The sequence below is a fragment of the Stegostoma tigrinum genome, chromosome 5 (assembly GCF_030684315.1).
Source record: "Stegostoma tigrinum isolate sSteTig4 chromosome 5, sSteTig4.hap1, whole genome shotgun sequence".
In the NCBI taxonomy this organism is placed as follows: Eukaryota; Metazoa; Chordata; class Chondrichthyes; order Orectolobiformes; family Stegostomatidae; genus Stegostoma; species Stegostoma tigrinum.
The window spans coordinates 87,666,900-87,690,343 of NC_081358.1; the positions used below are offsets into that span (position 1 = coordinate 87,666,900).

The 23,444-nt window shown below is 37.8% G+C and overlaps 1 protein-coding gene and 1 long non-coding RNA gene across 4 annotated transcripts in view; one reads left to right on the forward strand and one right to left on the reverse strand.

The window, feature by feature from the left end:
* Nucleotides 1-18,426, reverse strand: part of calb1 (calbindin 1) — a 73,256-nt gene extending 54,830 nt beyond the window's left edge. For all 3 annotated transcript variants that reach the window (XM_059646123.1, XM_059646122.1, XM_048529490.2), the window contains exons 1-5: nucleotides 18,266-18,426; nucleotides 17,893-17,969; nucleotides 16,201-16,275; nucleotides 14,377-14,457; nucleotides 11,540-11,596 (exon numbers count right to left, since the gene is read on the reverse strand). In XM_059646123.1, the coding sequence (XP_059502106.1) occupies nucleotides 11,540-11,596; nucleotides 14,377-14,457; nucleotides 16,201-16,275; nucleotides 17,893-17,969; nucleotides 18,266-18,353 (378 nt within the window). In that variant the 5' untranslated portion in view covers nucleotides 18,354-18,426. The remainder of the gene's footprint in view (nucleotides 1-11,539; nucleotides 11,597-14,376; nucleotides 14,458-16,200; nucleotides 16,276-17,892; nucleotides 17,970-18,265) is intronic.
* Nucleotides 1,853-23,244, forward strand: LOC125451843 (uncharacterized). Its single transcript, XR_007247404.2, has 3 exons — nucleotides 1,853-7,506; nucleotides 12,545-12,700; nucleotides 21,537-23,244. It is a non-coding gene; the product is annotated as an uncharacterized LOC125451843 (long non-coding RNA).
* The last annotated feature ends 200 nt before the right edge of the window (nucleotides 23,245-23,444 follow it).

Below are 23,444 nucleotides of genomic sequence, written 5' to 3' on the forward strand. Positions count from 1 at the left end.
ACATCAGCTCTCACCATTTCTCCTTCCTGTCTGAGTATGATAGGTTCTCCTTGGTTTCCCTTTGTTCCAACTTCCACCCCATCAATCTCTGGATCCAATGAATCATTTTCTCCATTCCTCCACAGTATTCACCACCATCAACATTGTGCCAATACCAGGCACAAGCACACTTTCCAGGTGAATCAGTGGCTTACTGAAACTTCCTTTAACTGAGTCCTGAAGAAGGGTAATACCGAAACATTGACTGTTCCTTTCCTCTAAATGCTGCTTGACTTGCTGTGTTCTTCCTGTTTGTCTATCTTGGATTTCAGCACCTGAAGTGTTTTTGTTTCTTTGGTTTATTGACTACTCTCTTTGTCACTGCCTTTAAACCATGAAATCTTTTGTCAGTTAACTTCTCTTGCCCTTTATCCAATTGCTGAGCTTCTTCTTGTTTTTCCTCCACCCTTCCTCCTTTCATTTGCTCAGAACCTGTCTTCCTTGAGTTTTAAAGAAACATCATTGACCCAAAATGTTAACTGTTTCTCTCTCTGTAGATGTTACCAAATCTGCTAAGATAATATGTTTCAAATTAAAACTCACGCTTGAGACATGTTAGGTTATCCAACGCAAACACTGAGAATATTCACAGGGTCCAGAATGCTGATTGCTGTAAACAATTGTACAGATATTGATCAGGTATTACCAGATCTGTGTAACCAATTGAATGTCAATGAGCAGGTTATTCCTTTACAACTGTCACTCAATGGCAGTTTTGATAACTCCTTTCACTGAGAGTAGAATGATAGAGTGGTAAATGGTTGAGTTGGATTTATTCTGCTTTGGGAACACAACTAATCTTCCATACTGTCAGGCAGATGCCATTGTGGGAGTTGCACTGGAACAGCTTAGCTAGGGGTGCAACAACTTCTGAAGGAAAAATCCAAAATGTTGGAGATAAATAAAAATTTAAATCTAAGCAGATTATTTAACTCTGATTTGCAGAATGAGAAGCCATGAAAGTAAAATTAACAAACCCCAAATGCATCTTGAGTGTGTAATGTAAAAAATAACTAAAAGCCTTTCTTGATATATTGATGAATTTACATAATAACAAACAAATCGATAATGCTCATAATTGTATAAATTATCAGACAAATATGTACTTTTCAGATAATTGGGCACAAGGACAAAATACTACATTCTAAACAGTACAAAAATATGAAATGTAGTTACTTTAAGAGGACATAGATAATTAGTAGACTGTAGGACCACAGCATCAGTAATTTGCCAGGTAGTTTCTCAAACTTGTTTAACAATTTAGCAAAATCATAGCTGTTCTTAGTATAACTTCACAGACATGCCTTTCCCCCCGATCCCTTAATAGCTCCAGTTTTTGTTATGGTGCTTAGAAATTGCAACACCAAAATAGGCTGTCTGCTACAAGCATTTATGCATCATCAGCAGTAATCTTGATCCAATGTGCTCTCAATAGAGACAGTGCACTAATCATGGGTAACTTCAGTCTGCATGTATATTTAGAAAATCAGTTTGGCAAAGGTAATCATGAGGGTGAATTCATAGAGTATATTCAGGAGAGCTACCTAGAACAATATACTATGGATCCAACCAAGGATTATGCTATTTTGGATACAAACTGATACATACAGCGGATGCTGTAAATCAGGAACAAAAACAGAAGTTGCTGGAAAAGCTCAGCAGGTCTGGCAACATCAGTGAAGAAAAAAATTGGAGTTAACGTTTTGGGGCCAGTGACCCTTCCTCAGAACACAGGGGTCACCAGACCCAAAACGTTAACTCTGATTTTTTTCTTCACTAATGCTGCCAGACCTGCTGAGCTTTTCCAGCAACTTCTGTATTTGTTCAGACTATTTTGGACCTGGTAATGTGTAAATATGCAGGTTTAATAAATAATCTCAGAATTAGAGATGCTCTCGTGAACGGTAATCATAACATAATAGAATTTTGAATTCAATTTGAAAGTGAGAGACTTGGGTCAGAAACAACAGTGCTAAATATAAGAAAGCATCATTATATAGCGATGAAAAGAGAATCAGCTGAAGTGGCTTAGAGAAGGGCTTTGGAAGAAATGAAGATTGAAGGAACAATAGAAGATATTTAAGAAAATGGCTTATGATTCATAACAAAGATATAGTTCATGACTCATAACAAAAATACATCCCAGTGAGAGAGGAAGCAAGGATGGGAATAACCCAACAATGGTCAACCAACCAAGTTAAAGGTAGTTTCAAATTGAAAGAAAATTGTATAATATGGCAAGGGTTTGTGGAAAACCAGAGAACTTGGAACATTTTGAAAGAGAACAAAAGGCAATAAAAAACTACAAGGTTTACATTAGCACATAATATCAAGTTGGACAGCAAGAGATTCCTTAAATATACAAAAATGATCAGAGTGGCCAAACTGAACATAAGTCTCTTAGACAATGAGGTTATAGAAATAATAATGGGACCTGGGAAGTAGCAGATAAGTTGAATAAATGTTTTGCATCAGCCTTCATAGTGGAGGACTGTAATAGCATTCCAAAAGTAATTGAGTGACCCAAGCGGTGGAGTTGGGTTTGGAGGTGGTAATGAATGGTGGAATAAACCAAATAGCTATCACTAGATAAAAAGCGACTAGGGAAACAAATTGAGCTAAAGACTGATAGGTCACTGGACTTGATATGTTGCATCCTAGGATTTAAAAAGAAGTAGCTACAGAGATGGTAGATACACTGATAGTAATCATCCATGAATCATTGGATTTGGGAGAAGTCCCAGATCCATGGGAAACTAAAATGAAACACCGTTATTCAAAAACAATGTGGGAAAAATAACATTCAACTAAAGCCCAGTCAGTTTACTGTCTATCAATGGGAAAGAAAATGTTGGAGTCCCTTATAAAGGTTATAAAAGCAGTCTATTTACAAATACAGAATAAAATCAAGCAGGGTCAGAATGGCTTCTTGAAGGGGAAATCATGCCCAACAATTTACTACATTCTTTAGAGAAGGTGACTAGCAATATGAATAATGGGGACCAGTAGATGCAATATATTTAGATTCCTAAAAAGTGTTCAACAGGAATGTTGAATGAGATATATGCTAACTAACAAATTATTGAGATTTCAAATAAAGGGGACATTTTCAGGATGACATCTGTAACTACTAGAAGGCCATAATTATTTACAATATATATTAATGGCATAGTTGATGAAAGATGAAAGTACTATTGCCAAGTTTGTGGATGACACAAAAATACGTGGTAATACAAATGGTGAGAGCAATGCAATGACTCTATAGAGGGATTGAGACAGGTTGAGTGGGAAATAATTTAGCAGAAGGAATATGATATGGGAAAATATGGGCTTATGCTCTTTGTCAGGATGAATAGAAGGGCTGAATGTTATTTAAATGTAAAAAGAAACTGCAGCAGGAAGGATTTATGGATCCTTGTTCATTAAACACAAAACATTGCAGCAGAGTTTGGTAGATAGTAGGGAAGGGAAATGGATTGTTGACCTTTGTATTAACTGGAATGCAGTGTAAAAAAATAAGGAAGTCTTGCTAAAACTATGCAAGGCACTCCTTAGATTACATCAGAAAATGTTTTCCATGAATAATTAAGCTGGAAAATAATGAGTAATAATAATAATGAAGATATTCTGGCATTGGAGGCAATCAAAGGTTCTCTAGATTGGCCACAGTGAGGATTTCTTATGAGAAGTGGTTGAGTAGGTTAGGCTTGTCCTCACTGAAGTTTAGAAGACTGAAAATAAGACCTTGCTGAAGCAGCTAAGAGTATTAGGAGGCTTGACAAGATAGGTGCAAAAGGTTGTTTCTTGTTGAGGGGTCGTGTTGAACCACAGGCCATAATAAGGGATCACCATTTAGGACAATGATAAGGAATAATTCATTCTCTCAGAGGGTAGATAATCTGTGCAAATCTTTGCTGCAGAGGGTTATGTATCCTGCATCAATAAATATACTCAAGGCTGAGATAGACGGATTTTAATCAGTAAAGGATTCAAGGGTTATGGGGAAAAGTCAGAAAAGTGGAGTTGAGAGTTGTCAGATCAGCCATGATCTCATTAAATGACAATGCAGACTCAATGGCCTATTTCTTCTTCCGCATGTTATGGCCCATATTGACCATTACCTATTCTTAAGTATTAATGCTGACACTGTTTCAGTACTAAATCTTGTAAAACATTCTGCGGGCTAACAAGCATCTACCTGTATGTTACATAATTCATTGCAAAGTCATGTATCTCACACATGACAATACTTTACCATTTTTCAAGTTATTCTTTTCTGTGTCTCCAGTAAACACTCAATTTCTTTGCATGAGAAAATAACAGTCCCAAATCTATGTTCAACAATTTTGAATTTTCAAGTGTAGGACGGACATTTAAAGATATTTAATGATCTTTACCAGCTCTAATTTAATGATTATTATCTGATAGTCTATTAGTAGATGAGTTCCATGATGATACTATGGAGATGGTTTCATCCCTTAAAAGTAGAGTTGGTGAATCTTCAACTTTTTTCATGTTGATCATATGTAATTTAGATTAGATAGGCTGTTCCCAGAATAAAACATAACCTGAGGTTACAAGTCACAAATGATATGCTATCATTATAATTAGAATTTAACTACTTACAATAAATAACTTAAGATGGTGATGCTAATGTTGCTGAGCAAATAAACCTGCATCTGCAAGACATAGCACTTTAATTAATAATCTCTGACATCCTCTCTCTACAATATGTTAATATGCTGAAACTTATTAAAAGTGGTAAAATGTTAACATCATAAAAAGTATCTGCTACGCTTCAGCAGGCAATCTTTCTTAATGAGTATACCACAGGTATTGTATCTATCTGTTTGCTTGTGTTTAATAAGCAATTTTCTTATTTCCTCTGAGCTTCCTTGGTTCCATACTTTTCAATGAATCATAGGATGCCTACAACACACAATGAAGCTGTTTGCATGACAGGTCTGTGCTGACTGTCTGCAAGACCAATTCCTCTTAATCTGACTCCTCAGGTGCTTCCCTGTAGCTCTGTAAATCTATTTTCTTCAGATAATTAACCAATTCTTTTTCAAAACCTCGAGTAAATCTGCCACCATCACTCTCTTCGGTGGTAAATTCATGATGCTAACCACATACTACACAAAAAAAACCTTTTCCTCATGTCACAACGTGTTCTTTTGCAAATTACATAAAACAGTATCTTCTGGTTCTCAATCATTCCCCTAATGGGAACTGTCATTCCCTGTGTAATCTGCCTAGACTGCCTCGTGATTTTGAGCATTTCTATCAATTCTACTCTCAATCTTTTCTTCTTTGAGGAGAAAAATTCAAGCTTCTTCAGTCTCTTCATGTAATTAAAGTCTCTCATCCCTGGAATTAGGCTCATGAACCATTTCTGCACCCTCACTGACACCATCACATCTTTCTCTTATGATTGTTTTCATAAGCATTTCTTGGTAAAATTATGTATTGTTTTTGAGTAAATTAAACAAACACTCAGTAAAATGTATATTTATCATGACTGGAGTATCTGGGGGAGCGAAGCTCTGTTTTCATTGCTTCTGAATACACTTTTGGAATTGTTGGAAACTAAGCCTAAGAGAAATTGTTGGAAGACAGCATTAATTTTCTTTAATTTGTGATATCTTTATACATCAGTTGCACATTATCAATTTAAATAATGATACGACAGTTTTTAAGAGCTGGACACGTGTGTTATATATAAAAGCACACTAGGTTGATACTATTTATTAATTATACTTTATTTGTGGATATAAAAATGCATTAAGATCCTTATATATGCATTAGATTAGTAGCTGATGAATCAGAGGAGCTACCACCTTTCCATCAGTTGCTACAAACTAAGTACAGATGACTGAAAAAAGGATGTGTTTCTTTTAAATGAAAATCTCTATAGTTCCATCTCCTTAACAACAACAATGAAAACACATATATATTTAGATATCATCTAAAACATAATAAAACGATATCAAGTGCTTCACAGAAATATTACAATGCAGGATATGGCACTAAAATACAGAAGGAGCTCTGTAGATCAGATGATCAGAAGCTAATCAAAGATGTAGGCTTTAGGAGCATCTTAAAAGAGGAACATTAGGCTGAGAACTGGAGAGGTTAAGGAAGTTAAGCCCCTTGGTATTTGAAAGTACAACCAACAATGGTGAAGCAGTTAAACTAGACTTAACCAACAAGCCAGATTTAGGTCAACACCGATATCATTGGAGGGTTATACCTGGGGAGATTATAGAGACAAGGATGTATGAAGCAATGCCAGCAACTGGTACTATGGGTAAGATTTTAAAATCATGATTTTGGTTGACTGGGAACTGATGTAGGTTGGGTAGCCCACAATAATAGTGGAAAGGACTTGCTGTGATTTAAGGTTAATGCAGAAGAATTTTAGATGACCTCAATTCTATGGAATATATGTGGGAGACCAACCGGGAGTATGCTGAAATAAACACGTTTAGAGGCAACGAAGAGATAAATGAGAGATTTGACAGCAATTGTACTGAAACAGAGGAGAAGTCGGGCAATGTTATGAAAGCAGAAATGAACAGTTTCAGTGATAGAGAAAATGGGTGGTTAGGAGCCAATCTCTGGATCAAATGTGATCCAGTTTTACTTCTCTAATTATGTGGCTGCAGCATCTCTCATTCTTGAAAATAATTTTGTAAATCCTCTCTACAACATCTCTGGTGAATTCACATTCTTCCCGAAGTGTGGCATGTAGAATTGCCTAGTATTTTAGAAGGGCTCAGTTAACCGTATTAACTGCCTTCTCAATCTAATGTATCCTGCCAGTTTCAATATTTGCATATCTTTACCACCAGGTCCCTCTGCTCCTACACTCCTGTAGAGTATTATCCTTTAGTTTATACTGTCTTTCCTCAGCCTTCTTGCTGAAATGTATCACTTTACACTACTCAGCCTGTATATTAAATTTCATCTGCCACATGCACTATGTCTCTCAATCCCTTAAGCCAATACACACAGACGCATACACATACACACAATCACATGCAAGCCAATGCATTATTTACTCTTGTTTAAAACTAATCACTTTGAATCTTGCAACTGTGCTTTTATTTCTTCCATATTAATAAATGTAAATTGGTTGGATGAAGTTCCATGTGCTTGTTTTTTTCACATGGTGATGAAATGGGCAACAAAGAAATTGGTGTCCTGACAGAAGAAGTGCATCATGAGTTTGAGAGCAGGATGGCAAAATTATGTCAGGTTGCACACTTTTGCCAGACTCTTTAAAAAAAGCTATGTAGGAGCTGTGTTGATTATCTGTGGGCCAGTGTTTCACATATATGTTCCTTCACCCCAGTATTGAAGGAGATTAGAAAATCAGAGATAACACTCCAGACAAATATCTTCTTCAAGCATAATCATGAAAGGACACCCAGGAACAACACATCCAAGGATGGTTTTGAGCAGGTCAGTTGTAAACTAATTATTAGTTATTACTTATTAGTTGTAAACTAATTAAATGGACCAAAATTAGGGGTTATCTTACATGGCACAATCACAACAACAGAAAGGAAAAACACCGGAAGAAAGGACTTGTTGCTGCAGTTTGGGTGGAACGACTTAGCAGCTGCTCAGACATCAGACCAAATTTTTTGATAGATTGACCACCTAAGACCTGATTCAAGGAACTTTTAGTAATCAGTGTCATTTTGAACATGTGCAGTTGCTTGATTCTATAATAAAGGTCTGCCACATTAAGTGGTGCCAAATCCATGTTGTTGTGTGTCATTGATAGCTGAGCCAGAAACTTCAGGCCCCATGGGATCAGGGGGTGTCAGATGAAGGAGTATATATAACCCCACACCATTCCCAGGCATCTTTATCACAGTTCATAATACTTCAAAGTTCTGTGTCATCTGCATATACAATTCTAGCTCATTAGTATTGATTAAGAAAAGCAATAGACTTTATACCGACCCCAAACCAATTTAGATCCTTTTGTCCAGTGCAAAAATGTACAATATACCGCTTAGTTGTCATTAGCTATACTGTCTTTTTCCTTTTAATGGTACAGTTTAAACTTTGCTGACAAGCCTATAATGTGGCCCATTATCAACCTCCTTTTGGAAGAGACGAATATTAGAAGCACGACCCTGAACAACCATTTCTGTTACTGCATTAAAAAATGCAATCAAATTAGTTAAACACAATTTTTCCTTCAATATCTGTGCTAATGTTTGTCAATTCTTCCAGATTTGTCCAAGTGGCTGCTAACTGTGTCCCATTTGTTGCTTATCAAAGATTTCCCACCACTGAAGTTAAACTGACTGCGAGTATTCGCAGGCTTTATGTTTATACATTTTTTTGAGTGTTACATTTACAACTCTTCAGCCCTCTGACACTATTCTCTGTAAGCATGGAGGACAGGAATTTCAGTTCTTACTTCCTTCAAGATTCTTGAATGCATCTAATTCAATGATGTTCCTTCTTTTAATCCAGCCACTCATTCCTTACCAATTCTTTTAGAATTTTTAGCCCATCCAGTGTCTCACCAACCTACCATTTCATCTTCTTCGTAAAGACAGATGCAAGGAGCTCAGTTAATATCCTATTTATCTTCCCTACTTCCACACATAACCCCTACCCCAGTTTTGGTCATTCATTGTCTTGTTCCTCCTTTTAGTTTTTATTTCCCTGTGAAACACCTTTGGTTCCTTATTATATTGGCTGTCAGTAACATCTAATACTTTCTCTTTGCCTCTGTTATTCTCTTTTTCCATTATCTTGTTTTTTTTATTTCCCTAAGGTATAAAATCCTTAAGGATCTAACTCATCTATTTAAGAACAGAGGGAAGGAGAAAACTATAGGCTTGATAGCTCAACATGAGGTGGGAAGATGATAAAGTCAATCATGATGGAGACTATAGCTGAGCACTCAGAAAATCCCAAAGGTAATCAGAAATTGGCACTGTATTGTGAAAGTGAAATGTTGTTTATCAAATTTATCAAAGTTCCCTTAAAGGAATAACATGCGCTGAGAATAGAGGGGGAACTGGTCAATGCGTTGAACTTGGATTTCCAGAAGGCACTTGACAAGGGGCTACATAGAAAAAAAAGAGAGAAAGCAGGAAACTATAGTTGGCCTGACACCTATAATAAGGAAAATATAAAAGTCCATTGTAAAAAATTTAATAGCAGTGCACTTGAAAACCAATGATAAGATTGGACAGAGTCAGCATGGATTTACAAAAGGAAAATATTGCTTGACAGATCTATTGGAATTTTGGGGATGTAACTAGTAGAGTTGATCAGGAGGAACCAATGGATGTCATTGGCTTGGACTTTCAGAATGTATTCTATAAGGCTACACATAAGAAATTAGCATGTAAAATTACCATGCAGGGGATTGGGGATAGCATACTGACCTGGATAGAGAACTGGCAAGCAGAGAGGAAGCAAAGACCAGGAATAATCAGGTCTTTGAGTGGCAGCCAGAGACCAGTGATCAGTGCTTGGATCCCAGCTATTCATAATATACATTAATGATTTAGATATGGGAGATAAATGTAATATCTCTAAGTCTGCTGACAACACAAAGCTGGGTTGGAGGGTAGCTGTGACGAGGATACAGAGATGCTTCAGTATGATTCGGCAAGTTCGTTAAGAGGTTAAATGCATGGCAGATGAAGTATAATGTGCATAAATGTGAAGTTATCCATTCTAGTAACAAAAGCAGGAGGGTGGATTATTATTATCTGAATGGCAATAGATTAGGATAGGGAAGATGCAAATGAGACTGCTATGTCCTTGCACACTAATTGCGAAAAGCAAGCATGCAGGTACAATAGGTAGTTGGCAAATGGTATGTTGGCCTTCATAGCGAGAGGATTTGAGTACAGGAACAGGGAAGACTTGCCACAAATATACAGGATTTTGGTGGGACCACGTCTGGAATTCCATGTGCAGTTTTGGTGTGCTTTTCTGAGACAGCATGCTCGAAGGTTTACCACATTGTTGAATGGGATGCAGGATTAACATATTAAGACATACTGGATTGTTTCAGCTATTTTCATTGGCATTGAGTAGAAAGAGGCAGAGATGTCATAAAAATCTATAAAAATCTAACAGCAATAGACAGGCTTGAAATGCAGCAAGGATGATCCTGATAACCAGGGAGTTGGAGTAGCCTTTTTAGAACTGAGATGACGAGAAATTTCTTCACTCAAAGAGAGGTGAACCTGTGGAATTCTTTGCCACAGAATGCAGTCAAGTCTAAAACATTGAATATTTTCAAGGAGGAGAAATAGTTTTTCAGGCCTAAGAGACCAAAGGATATAGGGTGAAAGTGGGAACAATATGCTGAGTTGATTGATCAGTCATGATCATATTGAATGGCAAAGCAGGCTTAAAGGGCCAAATAGCCAACTCCTGTTCCATATTCGATGTTTCAATATTTTTGTGAGAGGTTATTGTGCAAAATAGAAGCTCATGGTCAACGGGGTAACATATCAGCATGATTCAAGCTTGGCTTGTTGACAGAAAACAGAATTTGCATAAATGGAGTCAGCAGTGGAGGCTCTGTGGAGTAAAGGAATGGTAACTAAATTTGCTGGTGAACAAAGATAGGTCAGACAGTATGATGTGAAAACTACAGGAAGTTGCAGAAAAATATAGAGGTTGAATTAATGTGCAAAAATATGACAGATGCAGTATAATTTGAAAAATGTGAAGTTCTGCGCTTTAGCAGGAAGAATAAAAAGAAGATTATTACTTTACCAGAGAATGACGGCAGAATTCTAAGGCCCAGAGGGATCCAGATGTTTATTGCACTAAAAGTTAATGCACAGGTACAGAAAGCTAATGTGATGCTGTTCTTTATTATGAAGGGAATAGATCATAAAAGTAAGAGTGCAATGCTTCAGTTAGTCAGATCATTGGTGTAACTCCATCTTGAATATAGTGTGCAGTTTTAGTTTCCTTATTTAAGTAAGGATGTAAATGCATTGGAGGCAATTTACAAGACTGATATCTGGATGAGCAGATTGTGTTATGAGAAAAGACTGGACATACTGAACTTGCTTCCACTGGAGATTAGAAGAATGAAAGAGTGGCTTGACTGAAGTATATAGTCTCCTGAACAGTCTTATCAAGGTGGATGTGGTTATGATGTTTTCTTTTGTAGAAGAGTCCAGAACCATAGGACGCTATTTCAAAATGACAGAGAGGAAGAGAAATGTTCTCTTTTAGACCCTGACTCTGAAACTCTCTTCCTGACATTGGCTATCATAAAGGGGAAGGTGGGCAAAGGGGTAGATGGGAATGAGGAATTCAAAACATAAGCAGATCATCCATGAACTTCTTGAATAATGTGGCAGGCTTGATGGGCCAAATGGTCTACTTTTGCTTCTATTCCGCATGCTCCAATGTAACTGGAAAGTCATGACTAGTTTCAACCTTCTAGAGTATTAACAATAATATCTTATGTACAATAGGTCTTTACCTTCAGCTCATCTGCTTCTATGAAGCCACTATGATCTTCATCATATCTTCGCCATGTCTGGAAAAGAAAGTGTCTTAGTTACACAGTTTGTTTCACCCACAGTGACTTACTCACATAATCTGTCAAAACTGCAGCCATGTTTTCTACTGAAATTATTACACAACATGACAAACTATATTTCAAACTCCATTTCAGAAAGGACATTTTGATTTATTGGTGAGTGAGGGTAGCATTTCTCAGCTTTTGTTGTGAATTTTAATGTAATTGAAGAAATTTTCAATTATTTTAAAAATGTGGGTTCAGGACAAGGAGTGTCAGGATATTATACAATTATCAAATAAGGAAATGTCAAAGAATACAAATACTATGGGTTGAATCCTACACCGTCTTGGCCAAATTGGAGTCACATTGAGTTGGGTAGAGCGATTCTCACCACAAGGCTGAGCAAGTTTCCTCACTGTATCTTATGAAACTGGCCCGATTAATTGCCATTTGAGCACCTGCAAGAAAAAAGATCAAGTCCTATTTGAGCCCCATCTTACCACTCACCATTCATGGAGGAGATCATTGCCCAGTGGGAGTCCTCCATAAAAGCAGCATCCCTCATTGAAGTGCCATCTTTCAAAGCCTGCTGCGCATTGCAGGAGAGCTGTTACCTGCAAACTGTGCTGCTCAGCTGTGTTAGGCTCACATGAGGTGGCAGGAAAAGAGAAGCTGGCATCATGCTTCTTGGAAAAAGGTCAGTGATCTTCTATGCTTTCTGCTACTTCTCTCTTATTTATGCCACTGAACCCACCTGCCACCAACGCTTCTGCTTTGACAACCCTCCGTTATAAGTAACAACTTTCCTCACTCACTCTTATTACCCGTCCTCTAACACCACTAATCCTCCATGACCTCTATGCTACCCCCTCCTTCCCTTGGAACACATCAACAACCTTTCCCCATATACACTGCACGAACTGCCACATCACTCACTCATTTGCTCCCTTTATGTTGTTACAGGGGAAGACATCACACAGAAGGGTGGTGACATCAGACGGGTGATGGTGTGCTGGACATCCAATTCCTTAACCTCTGAGGGATAGAATCTTGACCTGGCAGGAGAGGTCAAGGACTGCTCCTGCGCTGATGCTGAGCCATCCATGTCCTGACAGCTGAGTAAGTAACACTAGTGCGACAGTCACATCAACCATGCATCAGACAGCACTAATAACCAGAGTCAGCGACATCTCTTACGATGGGGGCTAGTGGTGAATGCAGTCTATTTAGATTTCAGAAGGCTTCCGATTATGTCTCACGTAAGTTGGTACACAGACTTAAAGCTCAAGGCAGAAAAGAAAGAATGTTTCTGAAATACTGTATAGCCAAGAGATGTTGAGCTTTGAAGTGTGACTTTGTCCATAAGTCATTGAATGTTAACTCACAACTACAGCAAGCAAATAAGAAGGCAAACTGTACATTGGCCTTTAATGGTTAGAATTAAGAGTAATTGCAGTAAGTCTTACTGCAATTAGAACCTTCATGAGACTTTGGTGTATTGTGTGCTGCTTTGTTCTCCTTACCTGAGGAAACAAACATTTGCCATAGAAGACATATAACGAAAGTTGACCAAGCTAAATCCTGGGGATGATTCCTTTTGGTAAATCCTCCTAATATGTTTTCGGATGTTTTCCCATTATCTGTATGCTTAAAATTACATTTCAAATTCAACCAGCTGCTCTTACAGGCAAGTGGGTATGAACAGGCTAATGCAAAGCAGCTGCCAATGTTTTCTGGAACTGGCTTCTAGAACATGCTCAAGGCATATCAGATATTCATGTTGATGACTTTAGCTTCTCCATTGCTAATGAGACTGTGCACCTCCATACTAATCTGAAAATTTAGTTTTCCAGCATTAAGCTAATATATACCGTACAAACCTACTCCTAGAAGAACTTCAGTTTTAAATAGTCCCTGACACCCGATGTTGAAGGAAACTCTTCCAGTTTCACTACTTCAGACTGGAATGCTGCCTGTAACATTGTGGGGAGGGGGGGGGTCAGGTTAATACAAAACTTGTAAGATACCGTATTGTATCACATGTTCTTAGTAACAAAATGCATTGGTAGCTTTCTGTGCAAGTCTTTGATGTTCTTCACACTGTACATTGTTGATGCTACCCTGAAATTACTTTGTATTTCTACATAGTTAAATCACCCAACATTTCTATGATGGTAATGTGCTCTTCCTGCATTTTTGGAAGATTTTTCATTGAGCATAAGGCTATTGTGACTACTACTACATACCAAAAAAAGTATTTTTTGATCATCTGGCTTTTGACATTCTACCAATAAGATATCCAAACTCTATAAACAATGGCATATCAATAGTAATAATTTCCCAACTCCTATTTACTAAAGCCATACATTTGGAAAAATTACATTAGATGCATATACAAGAACAAAATTCTCCAAGCCAACAATTTTTCAATACCCTCTATAAAAAGGGATTGATTTTCATATAGGTTCATTTTATAAATCAAAATTTCAAAACACACACTATGTTCTTGCATTGGATAACCCTTTCAGATACAGTATAATTTTAGTTTATTGCAATTCATTCCAAGATGTGAAAAAGTTTTTTCTTCATTCTAAAACGAGTGGAATGGGCACTTCACAGTATTTATTAAAATATTTTAGCAATATGCAATATATAATAATACCGTATTAAAATGTATAGATTTTTAGAAATCATATGCAATTTGAATCTTTCACTCAACTGTGACATATATGAGATAGAAAAAGTCACTGCTTTGAAGGAAAATTCTTTAAATTACTGGAAAATGGCAATTATACCTCAATGAACTCTGTGCTTGACTTTAATTGTTGCCGAAAGAACAAAAAGAAGTTTTCTTCTGTAGGTAGGATCTGAGCAAGCTAGAAAAATAGAACATTAGATTAATATTTGGTTTTCCATTAATTAAAATAAAATTGCTAAAAATGGTAACTGTATTGCTTAAACCAAACGATATAACATTCTATAACATTTTTTAAAATAGATTCCCTACAGTGTGGAAACAGGCCCTTCAGCCCAACAAGTTCACACCACCCCTTGAGGCATCCCACCCAGACCCATCCCCCTATAACCTCCACACCACTGAACACCACAGGCGATTTAGCATGGCCGATCCATTCTCCCATATATCTTCTTGCCGTTACTGAATAGTATCTAATCATCTTAATACAGCATTCAGTGACCTTAAATTGGCACTTAGAAAATGATATTATGTTCTTATTTTGCTAAAATCATGTACAAATATCTCTATGTATAAATTATTATTTAATTTGCAGTAGACTATTTAACTAACATGATACTCAGTTATAAATCAGACACTTCTAGCTTCCATGCCCCCTCAATAACCAATGTAACACATTTAAAATGTTTTCTACATATCATCGTTATGATTTATACCCAATAATGCAGCTAGTCAGTTAGAAGCTATGTGTGCTCTACAGCTCTGTGTTGTCCTGACAACATATCTCATCCACAAAACTCAAGCATATGCATTGATGCATCAACCTAACAACATTATTTTCCTGTGGTCATTTTTGGGTTCTCACTGCAAATTGTTAAATTTGTGCTAGATAGTGCAGCATCAGGATAGTTTATGAAGTAGGTGAATGCATACTGGTATTTAATTCTAACTGTCTAAACTCAATTTCATTGAGAACAATAGCCCGAGAAACAGGAGACTTCCATTTATTCTTCAGATGTGAATATTGAGCTTGGTCACAAGTAGATTTTTTTAAAGCTTATCACACTCAAGTTCAAGAAATTGCTCAAATGGTGTGAATAATATAAATGTATACACTTTTGATAATCACTCAGAATTTTATTGAAAACTGTATGAATTAAGTATTTCTGTTACAACAATTCTTATTATGTTAGGCAGATCTAATTGGATTTTTTATTTAGATCAGAATTCTTTAATTGAGAATTGGGATTGAAACTAAAATTACAATTACAATATCAGGTAGTTTAATTGCAAGCAGCAATTCAAATACCAATCTAGGAGAGGAAAGGGTTTTGCGTGCAAATAATTATTTCTTCCCGTTATTTCTGCCAGTTTCAATTCATTTTTCTTCTTTTTACGTCTCCCATGCTAATATACTATTCCCCACCTGCAAGCAAAAGGCAAAATGATCATAAATAAATCTGTAGGCAAAAGCTAATTTCCTTACTAAGCCAGGTAAAGGTTCTAATTCCACGTCTATTTCCATTTGTAATATGGTTATTTATGTATGGCCGTTACTATGCGCACGCGAAGTATCAGCTTAAATAGGAATGAGCATGTCAAATTTAAAAATTTATTTGATACTGTAACTGGGATGCAGGGACATATAATGCAAACTTGCACAATGCCCATTTTAAACAGAAGCAGTTCTATTCTATCCAAATTGATACCGAATTCCATCGATAATTTAGTTTAAGGATTCCTAACTTTCCGAAAATGAATATCTCGTCATAATCTTTTCCACAATATTGAACCCTTGTCATTAACTTCGGGGAGCGGACTAGAAGCTTACTGAAGCAACAAGAATCCAGTTTGCGCCACGTGAATTAATGAGGAAAGTTTCTGCATTAATGTGATCGAGCTAAAACAAACTGGAAATTCTTACATCTGCCAGCTCTATCTTTCCATCAGCACTCTGGTCGTACTTCTCCACCAAAGCTTTCATCCCGTCGGATAATTCCTACGGATTGATCATGTCAGGCATGTTAGCAACTACACTAATAGACACTGATGTGGGAAAAACAATCTGATCTGCGGAGGTAAAGTGCGGGTAGCATAAAATAGACGTTTGACCCTATTCAGTTAGATTCCAATACCGATGTAGAATCTGAACAAGATTTTACCAATAAACAATGAAACGTTTTATTAATAATCGCCAAAAGAATAGTCAGCGCCGCCGATAGCACTACAGACAATACAAATCACGAACTATTAAACTTTGTTATTCGTGCTTACTAATTGCGTTGCATTTAAAGTAGCGCCGTTCTGAAGTGCTTCCCAATAGGGTTTGGATTTGGGGAAGGTGACAACATGCACGTTTTACAATTTTATTTTCAAAAAGGGAGTTGCCGTGACATTATTGACATTGCTGTATCACACATGTTCCATGGGGATAGTGTTCCGTTTGATCAAATCTAAAGCTCTGATCTGTCATTAACTGGTCCATTTCGTGGCTGCTGTTGCGGTGTTGCGTTCAGACCTACTCCAGCAGAAGGATTTTCTACGGTGGCAATCCGTTTGGAAGAATATCCAAATCAACAGAAAAAAAGGTAACAAAAAAAATTGCCATTCATTCACAGTATGTGTGTCAAGTGGACGGATGCTATTCAAAATCAGTGAGAAAGTAATCAAATACTGAACAATAGTACATAATTATAGAAATTGAGACTTGCTGCCCGGCACTGTCGGTGTTAATGACCGACTTCATCTTAACCGCTTTTACAACGAGTCTGTCGTCAAGGAGACTGGAGCACACCAACATGTCTAATTTTACGTCGCTGTAATTGTTATTGTTGGTGTCACATCTGGGTTTTAATGGTAATTCGAATGTAAATTTGCTTAATTTACTATTACCAAACGTAATAATACCGTAAATGCGTTAATAATTCAGTTTATTTTGTTACTTTTAACATTTGTAATTCTTTGATTACCGATTGTATTGACTCGACCCCAAACACACAATGACGAATGAAATCTGCGGCATTATCTTTGCTCCACAACTGTTGACAATGGTGTTAATCCAAACACCACGGTCACATTGTCGGCTTTATGAATTTCAGCAGCGCTGACACTATCTAGTCATCACCTGAGGTGGAGCCAGAGAGAAAGGATTAGTCACTGACTTTTGTCACTGAAGATTTCTCTGCTTTTCATGCACAGTTAACAATAGTTTTGTATATATTCCAGAACGCAGATGTGTTCCCCTGTGAAATGCTTAGGCGGATGACTTCTGGGCTTCACGATAGTCAAAATATTAGGGAAAGTTAGCCGGTAAAAAAAATCCCCATTTGAAAGTAAATGTCGAAGAAATTTCATCGTTGCATTATAGAGAAATTTCTGCTGTTTCCGTGGTGTCCCGCTATCTGGTAAGTACCGCCTGCCCTTGCTTGGGCACAAAGCAAAATCCGAACGCATTACATTTACCAGCAAACCGACAGTCATAACTGTGCAAAGCTAAAAAAGTTGGTTGTTTTACTCGCGTTGAGATCAGCCTTTTGCATTGTGTATCTGCACATTTACATCTCGATAATCTGATGTTTATTTAACACAACGCATTGCCCTAAAGTTCAACACTTACTAAGCCAGTGTCTTTCCGAGCTTGCTGAAGTTCTCGAATGAAATTTTGCAGCTCTCTTCCTTCAATATAACCACGACCTAAAATAAAGTATTCTTTTATACTTGGAAAAAAATTAAGGCAGTTTTCAGTTTACGAAATTAGGTTAAAGGAATCACTCATACCGCTTAATACATTTAGGTTTCATTTTTAATACAAAGCTCGCAATTTGCCAACGCTTTGATAACACGCAAATAAATCAGCATTTATTGTTCGGTGTACATAGCTTGTTTGAGACAAATACATACAGTGATTCTCATTAATAAATCTAAAGGTATTCACTTTGCACAGCTTACTGTGTGGAGGAATGAATTTATTGCAAAATAAAAGTAGTTACCAGCATTGTCATAATGGTGCCAAATTTCCAGGAACTGTGTGGTAGACTCTTCAATTGCTTGCAGGTAAAGGCTGTGTGTGTCTGCCATGGTTACTCGGCGCCCGCTAGCCACTTGCCTGCTCTGGTGGAGGTTTCAATCTGAGCAGCCCCCGCCAGCGCGCGCCCCCTAAATGCGGCTCGCGCTCCGGAGCCCAGCCCTCCGCGCTCACTGCGCACGCGTGGCTGCACTCAAGCCCGGGGACAGACGGCAGATGCAGGTGAGAGGGCAAAGACGCTGGCTCCAAGGCAAAGGGGGACCAGCTCCCGGCTGCAGGCAAAACCCCACATGGAGGTGAAGGAGGAGCACGCACTTGGTTAACGATTCACCTCAGTAAAATCCACGGGAGGGGACTGCCAGTTAGCCAAGCTCAACTGACTTCAGTTGTACGAAAGGCGATGTTGCCCATGTCATTTACGTTTTGCATGGTTCACAAGAGAAAAGTAGCGACGGGCCATATAGAATTGACCTTTGAATCCATGAATGGCAAATGGAGAAGAATGTGTTTGTACTAGTTGTTAAGTGTGAGATATTGGGAACTTTTAGCTGTTTACGGCATGCGAAGAGTAACTACCATTGTACAGGAACGGAAAGGAGCAACTTATCAACTGTTTACTCCCTATACATGCAACTAATTAACTATTCACTACACTGCATAGAACGTGTGAGTGCAAGACGTGTACATCTCGATAACTGTATGATGGGGGCAGTGTATTTTATTATATATTATTTTCATTAATAGGTGAAAAAGGAAGTGCATATGCAGTGTAGCTGAATTCATCTAATTAATTATTTTCAGTATGGAGACAGTGTCTTATCATTCACATATGTGGAAAAGGGAGAGGTTTCATTGAACTACTTTTCCCAGAGTAAACAATTTCCACTATACCTGGCTCAAATACTGCAATCTTGATTCACAAAAGATAATCAATGTACTTAATTAATTCTCTGATATTAATATCTGTTTCCTCTTTTCCCTGCTAAATCGGATTAAGAGTAGAAATACTGGGAATGCTTGACAGGTCAGGCGATATTTGTAGGGAGAGAAGCTGAGTCAATGTTTTAGGTCGATGATCTTTCATCAGTTCTGAACTAGCAACAAATATTACACGGAAAAATAGAAACAGAAGTAGACAAATCAGTTCCTTCAGCCAATTTTAACACTCAATTAAATCTATATAATATTGACAGCTGTCTCAAATTCCATTTAACTCATCTTTTTTTGCAGCTATACTGGGCCTTACAAGAAAAAAATAGTTGTCTTGAAAATTTATTTTGACTCAACATCCACGGCCATTTGCAAGAGAAAGTTTCAGAATTTCACTATCCTTCGTGTGAAAAACCATGATTTCTGATTTTACTCCTAAATATCTATATTTCTAACTTGAAAATGATGCCCTCTTGTCTAGATTCTTCAAAAGGGGGAAATAAATTTTCTGCAGCTACAGATGTCAAATGTCTATATCCATTTAAGGACCTCGATTGGACATTCTCTCCTCTACCCGCCTTTTTAAACCTAAGAAATGCAACCCAAGTTTATGTCCAAGGCTGAACAGAAGACTCCAACTGGGTTTTGATCAAGGGTTTGGACAACTAAAGGGTTATTTCTTCATTTTGAATTCTAAATTGTAATGGTTTTCTATCTCATATCATCATGATTTACACCTTGCTGGTCAATCCTGTGTCAAACATCACTTAGCGTGGCTCAGAGTCCCCACTTTGGCAATGGCAGTCTTTGCAGCCGAGGAAGACAGTCATCTGAAGAAAATGCATCGTTCACTGGCTTGTTTCCTAATGGCCGTCTTCTCAACCAGGTCAGCTTTTCATATCTGCTTGCCTCTGCCAGTGCCCTTACAAACAAACAGTCACCCCCCAGACGTCGCAGCCTGCAGCGACTGTCAGTCCCGATATTATCAGTATCTATGCCTACAGCGTTCATGTCTTGCTTGTACATGCCCTTGTGATGGAGGGACGGATGCCCAAGGAATTGTGACCTGGCCAGTTCATCATACAGAAAGAGTTCTGCTGCCATCCATCCAATGTGGGCAAGGTAGTACTGAGGTTGTTTAGTAATATGTGTATTGATAAAAGCTGCACTTTCAGGACTTCCCGGTTGGTAACCGTAGCCTATAATTCAATCTGCTTCAGTTAAAGAACAATATTTCGTCAGTATCTTTTAATCACCTTTGCCCCCTTCCCCGTCCCACCTTTTAATGATTTCTGAAAGGGATACAAATCACATAGCTCATAGATGTCTCTTCTGAAACAAAAACAGAAATTGCTGAGCAAACAATCCTGCGGCTTCGTTTTCTCTGATCCAAAGTAGATGACCACTTCCGGTAACATTATACTCCAACTGCATTATTAGATATATATGCATGCGAGTATCAAGATGTTGCTAATATATTTGTATATGCTCCTGTTTGCAAGATGCCACCGTACGTTTGTAGAACTTCGATATATAGCTAATGAACAATGTTCAATTGCCTGCTTCAAGAGGTGCTGATAGAAAATCTAACCTTACCGATAATTAGGGAGCTCATATCTATAGTTAACCTACTAACTCAATGTTGTTCGGTGGACTGTCCTTGCCGAGTACGTCAAATGAGTGTGTGGCCTCCTCTGTGACCTCATCATACCTCACTCCATATTACTTCAGTATTAACTTCCGACTTGCCAACATCCACGTTTATCAATCTAAATAGTAAGAAATTTACAATACTCTTTAAAATACTGAAGCCATGAAACAGCCTACTAGCCTAGAGTAGGAGAATATGGAGATTCTATGAAGCATTTTGAAAAATCACTAAAACTGGGAGAGGTATTTTATATCGGTACCTTTTTCGGGCCTGGCATTGTGCTTCTTTGGATTTATTGCAGTGATATACTGAATGAAGTAATACAAGTTATGTGTCGTTTATACAGTCACCAGTAGCCAGCAATGAAAGTCTCAAATGTTATCCAAATAATTTGCTCCAATTTCATTATGCAAATGAGAACCTAGTAACCGTTGTTTAGTTTTTTTTGCAGATGGAAAATCATGCAAAACTTGTTAACGAACTGCCTCTACTTTCAACGTAGATGAAATCAAACCGTTCTCCTTACTTGTTCTCAATCGTTTCTCTCAACTACTTTCATGTTTCGGGAGGATCTCATTTTTGTATTTTCTTTGCATGTCCTCATTCAATCTCTTTCTCGATTACCCCTTTTGATTCTAATTTTTGGTACTTTCAGTTTATCGAACGTTCATAGAACACCAGACTTCTCCATGTTTGTCCATTGATGGAGTCTTCAAGATCTTCCCTTTGATAACACATACGTGCGTTTTAAAAGAGAGAAAAAAATCCTTGCATGCAGTTTCCTTGCTCGAGCCCTTTTGCATCAGCATCTCGTCACTTACTGGTTCTACCCATTCAGGAATAGTTTTGGACACATTTCCTTGAAAAGCGACCGGAGGTACTGAATGAGTCAGATCAACGTCACTGAACTGAGAGTCCTTGTCTCTTTCCACAGTTTCAAAATGAACACCAGAAATGTATTTAGACCTTCTCGGATACAGATGGTGTGCAGAAGTATGGAAAAAGGCCGGAGATTGGCGCTAAGTAATGGCCTCCTGCTCTGTAATCATTGTAATCCTCAAGATTCCTTTATTTTAAATAAAAATAATTTTGGACATTCGTCAGCATATCATCATCAATCAAGAGAGAGTTTCAAACATACTTTTAACACCAAACGAACGGACCAAAACGGAGCTAACGTACTTTTTGGCAATACATAGACCATGATGTTTCCAAGCCCGTGTGGATTTAGTAGGTTCGAAATGAATGTAAACATACGTTGATCACCAGTGCTGTCAAGCAGCAGCGAATTACCTGTGACATTTCCAGGAATAGGGATTAGATCTATGATTTTTTTTGGAGCTGTATTCAAGCACACAGGCTGCACAGACACGCGAAGAGAAGATGCCTGCCGGGCACATAACTACACGACTCTGAAGGGGAGAGGATAATGATCAGGGAAGCATTGTCCGGATTATGTGATAAATGATAACACAACAAAAAACGCCTGCGGAGTGTTTCCAACAATGTCTATGTTTATTTCCGATTTTCAACACCTGCAGCATTTTGATTTTGTACGTGTGTAGCTCAGAAGTCCCTCCCCAACGGTGACATCACGAACGTATCGAATGATTAATAATAGTTCCAGTTTCATCACCTGGATTGCAAACCTACAGATCACGAGGGATATCTTCCTCAACCCGACACAGGATCGATCGGATTGGATTGGAATGGAACTCATGTGTTTACTGGGGAACGAGCTCACTGATCCTAAACCAAAGACAGTGTGGAGAAAACATGTGAAACTTGTTTTGTGTGCTCATATAATTCATCAAGCTGTAAAATGTGGACCCATCGATAAGTTGGTAGGCATTTTTCCACAACGAAAGGTTCGAGCTCACCTTCAGTGTTACTGTTCCTGGGGTGTAAACATTAAATTGTACCCCAGGCAAGTAGTCTCTCCCAAAGGTACGAAACGAGTCAAAAATCAAGAAGAAAAATGTTTGATTCCTGTATTTAAAATATACTATAATTTTAGTATTCGTCACAACATTTTTATAAGCGGAAAGCTGCGCTGTAAATTTGATAAATTTTGCTACTGATCTTACTGAAGTGCAATATTCAATGCCATTTAACGGTAAGAAGACGGACTATTATATCAACAGACTTTGCCCTTTCTCCCAGGTCTCTGGCAATACAGAACTGATCAGCATTTCAAAAATAATTTGGAGAACATAGCACGGCGATCTTAAGTACCCGAACTAGTTTTGGTGACATTTGTAAATTATGCATGAGAAATCATACAGAGCCTTAACTAACGAAATTGCTTGGAGTTTTACTTGTTTAATAAATTACAATGTTTACTACTGGGAAAGTAAACACAAATTGAGTCAAGAGGTCTTTGTGTGTTTCGTCAGTTTTATCCCACAAGATGTTAAATGACTTTTCCGTCGGTTGAAAAAAATCAAATCTAGTTATTTTCCAATGAACCTGTTCAAAGATGTTATTGCACACCTCTGGAACTGAGCATATGCATCCGAACGCGATTCCAATGTGAGGTAATTAATAATTAGTTGGGCAGTCA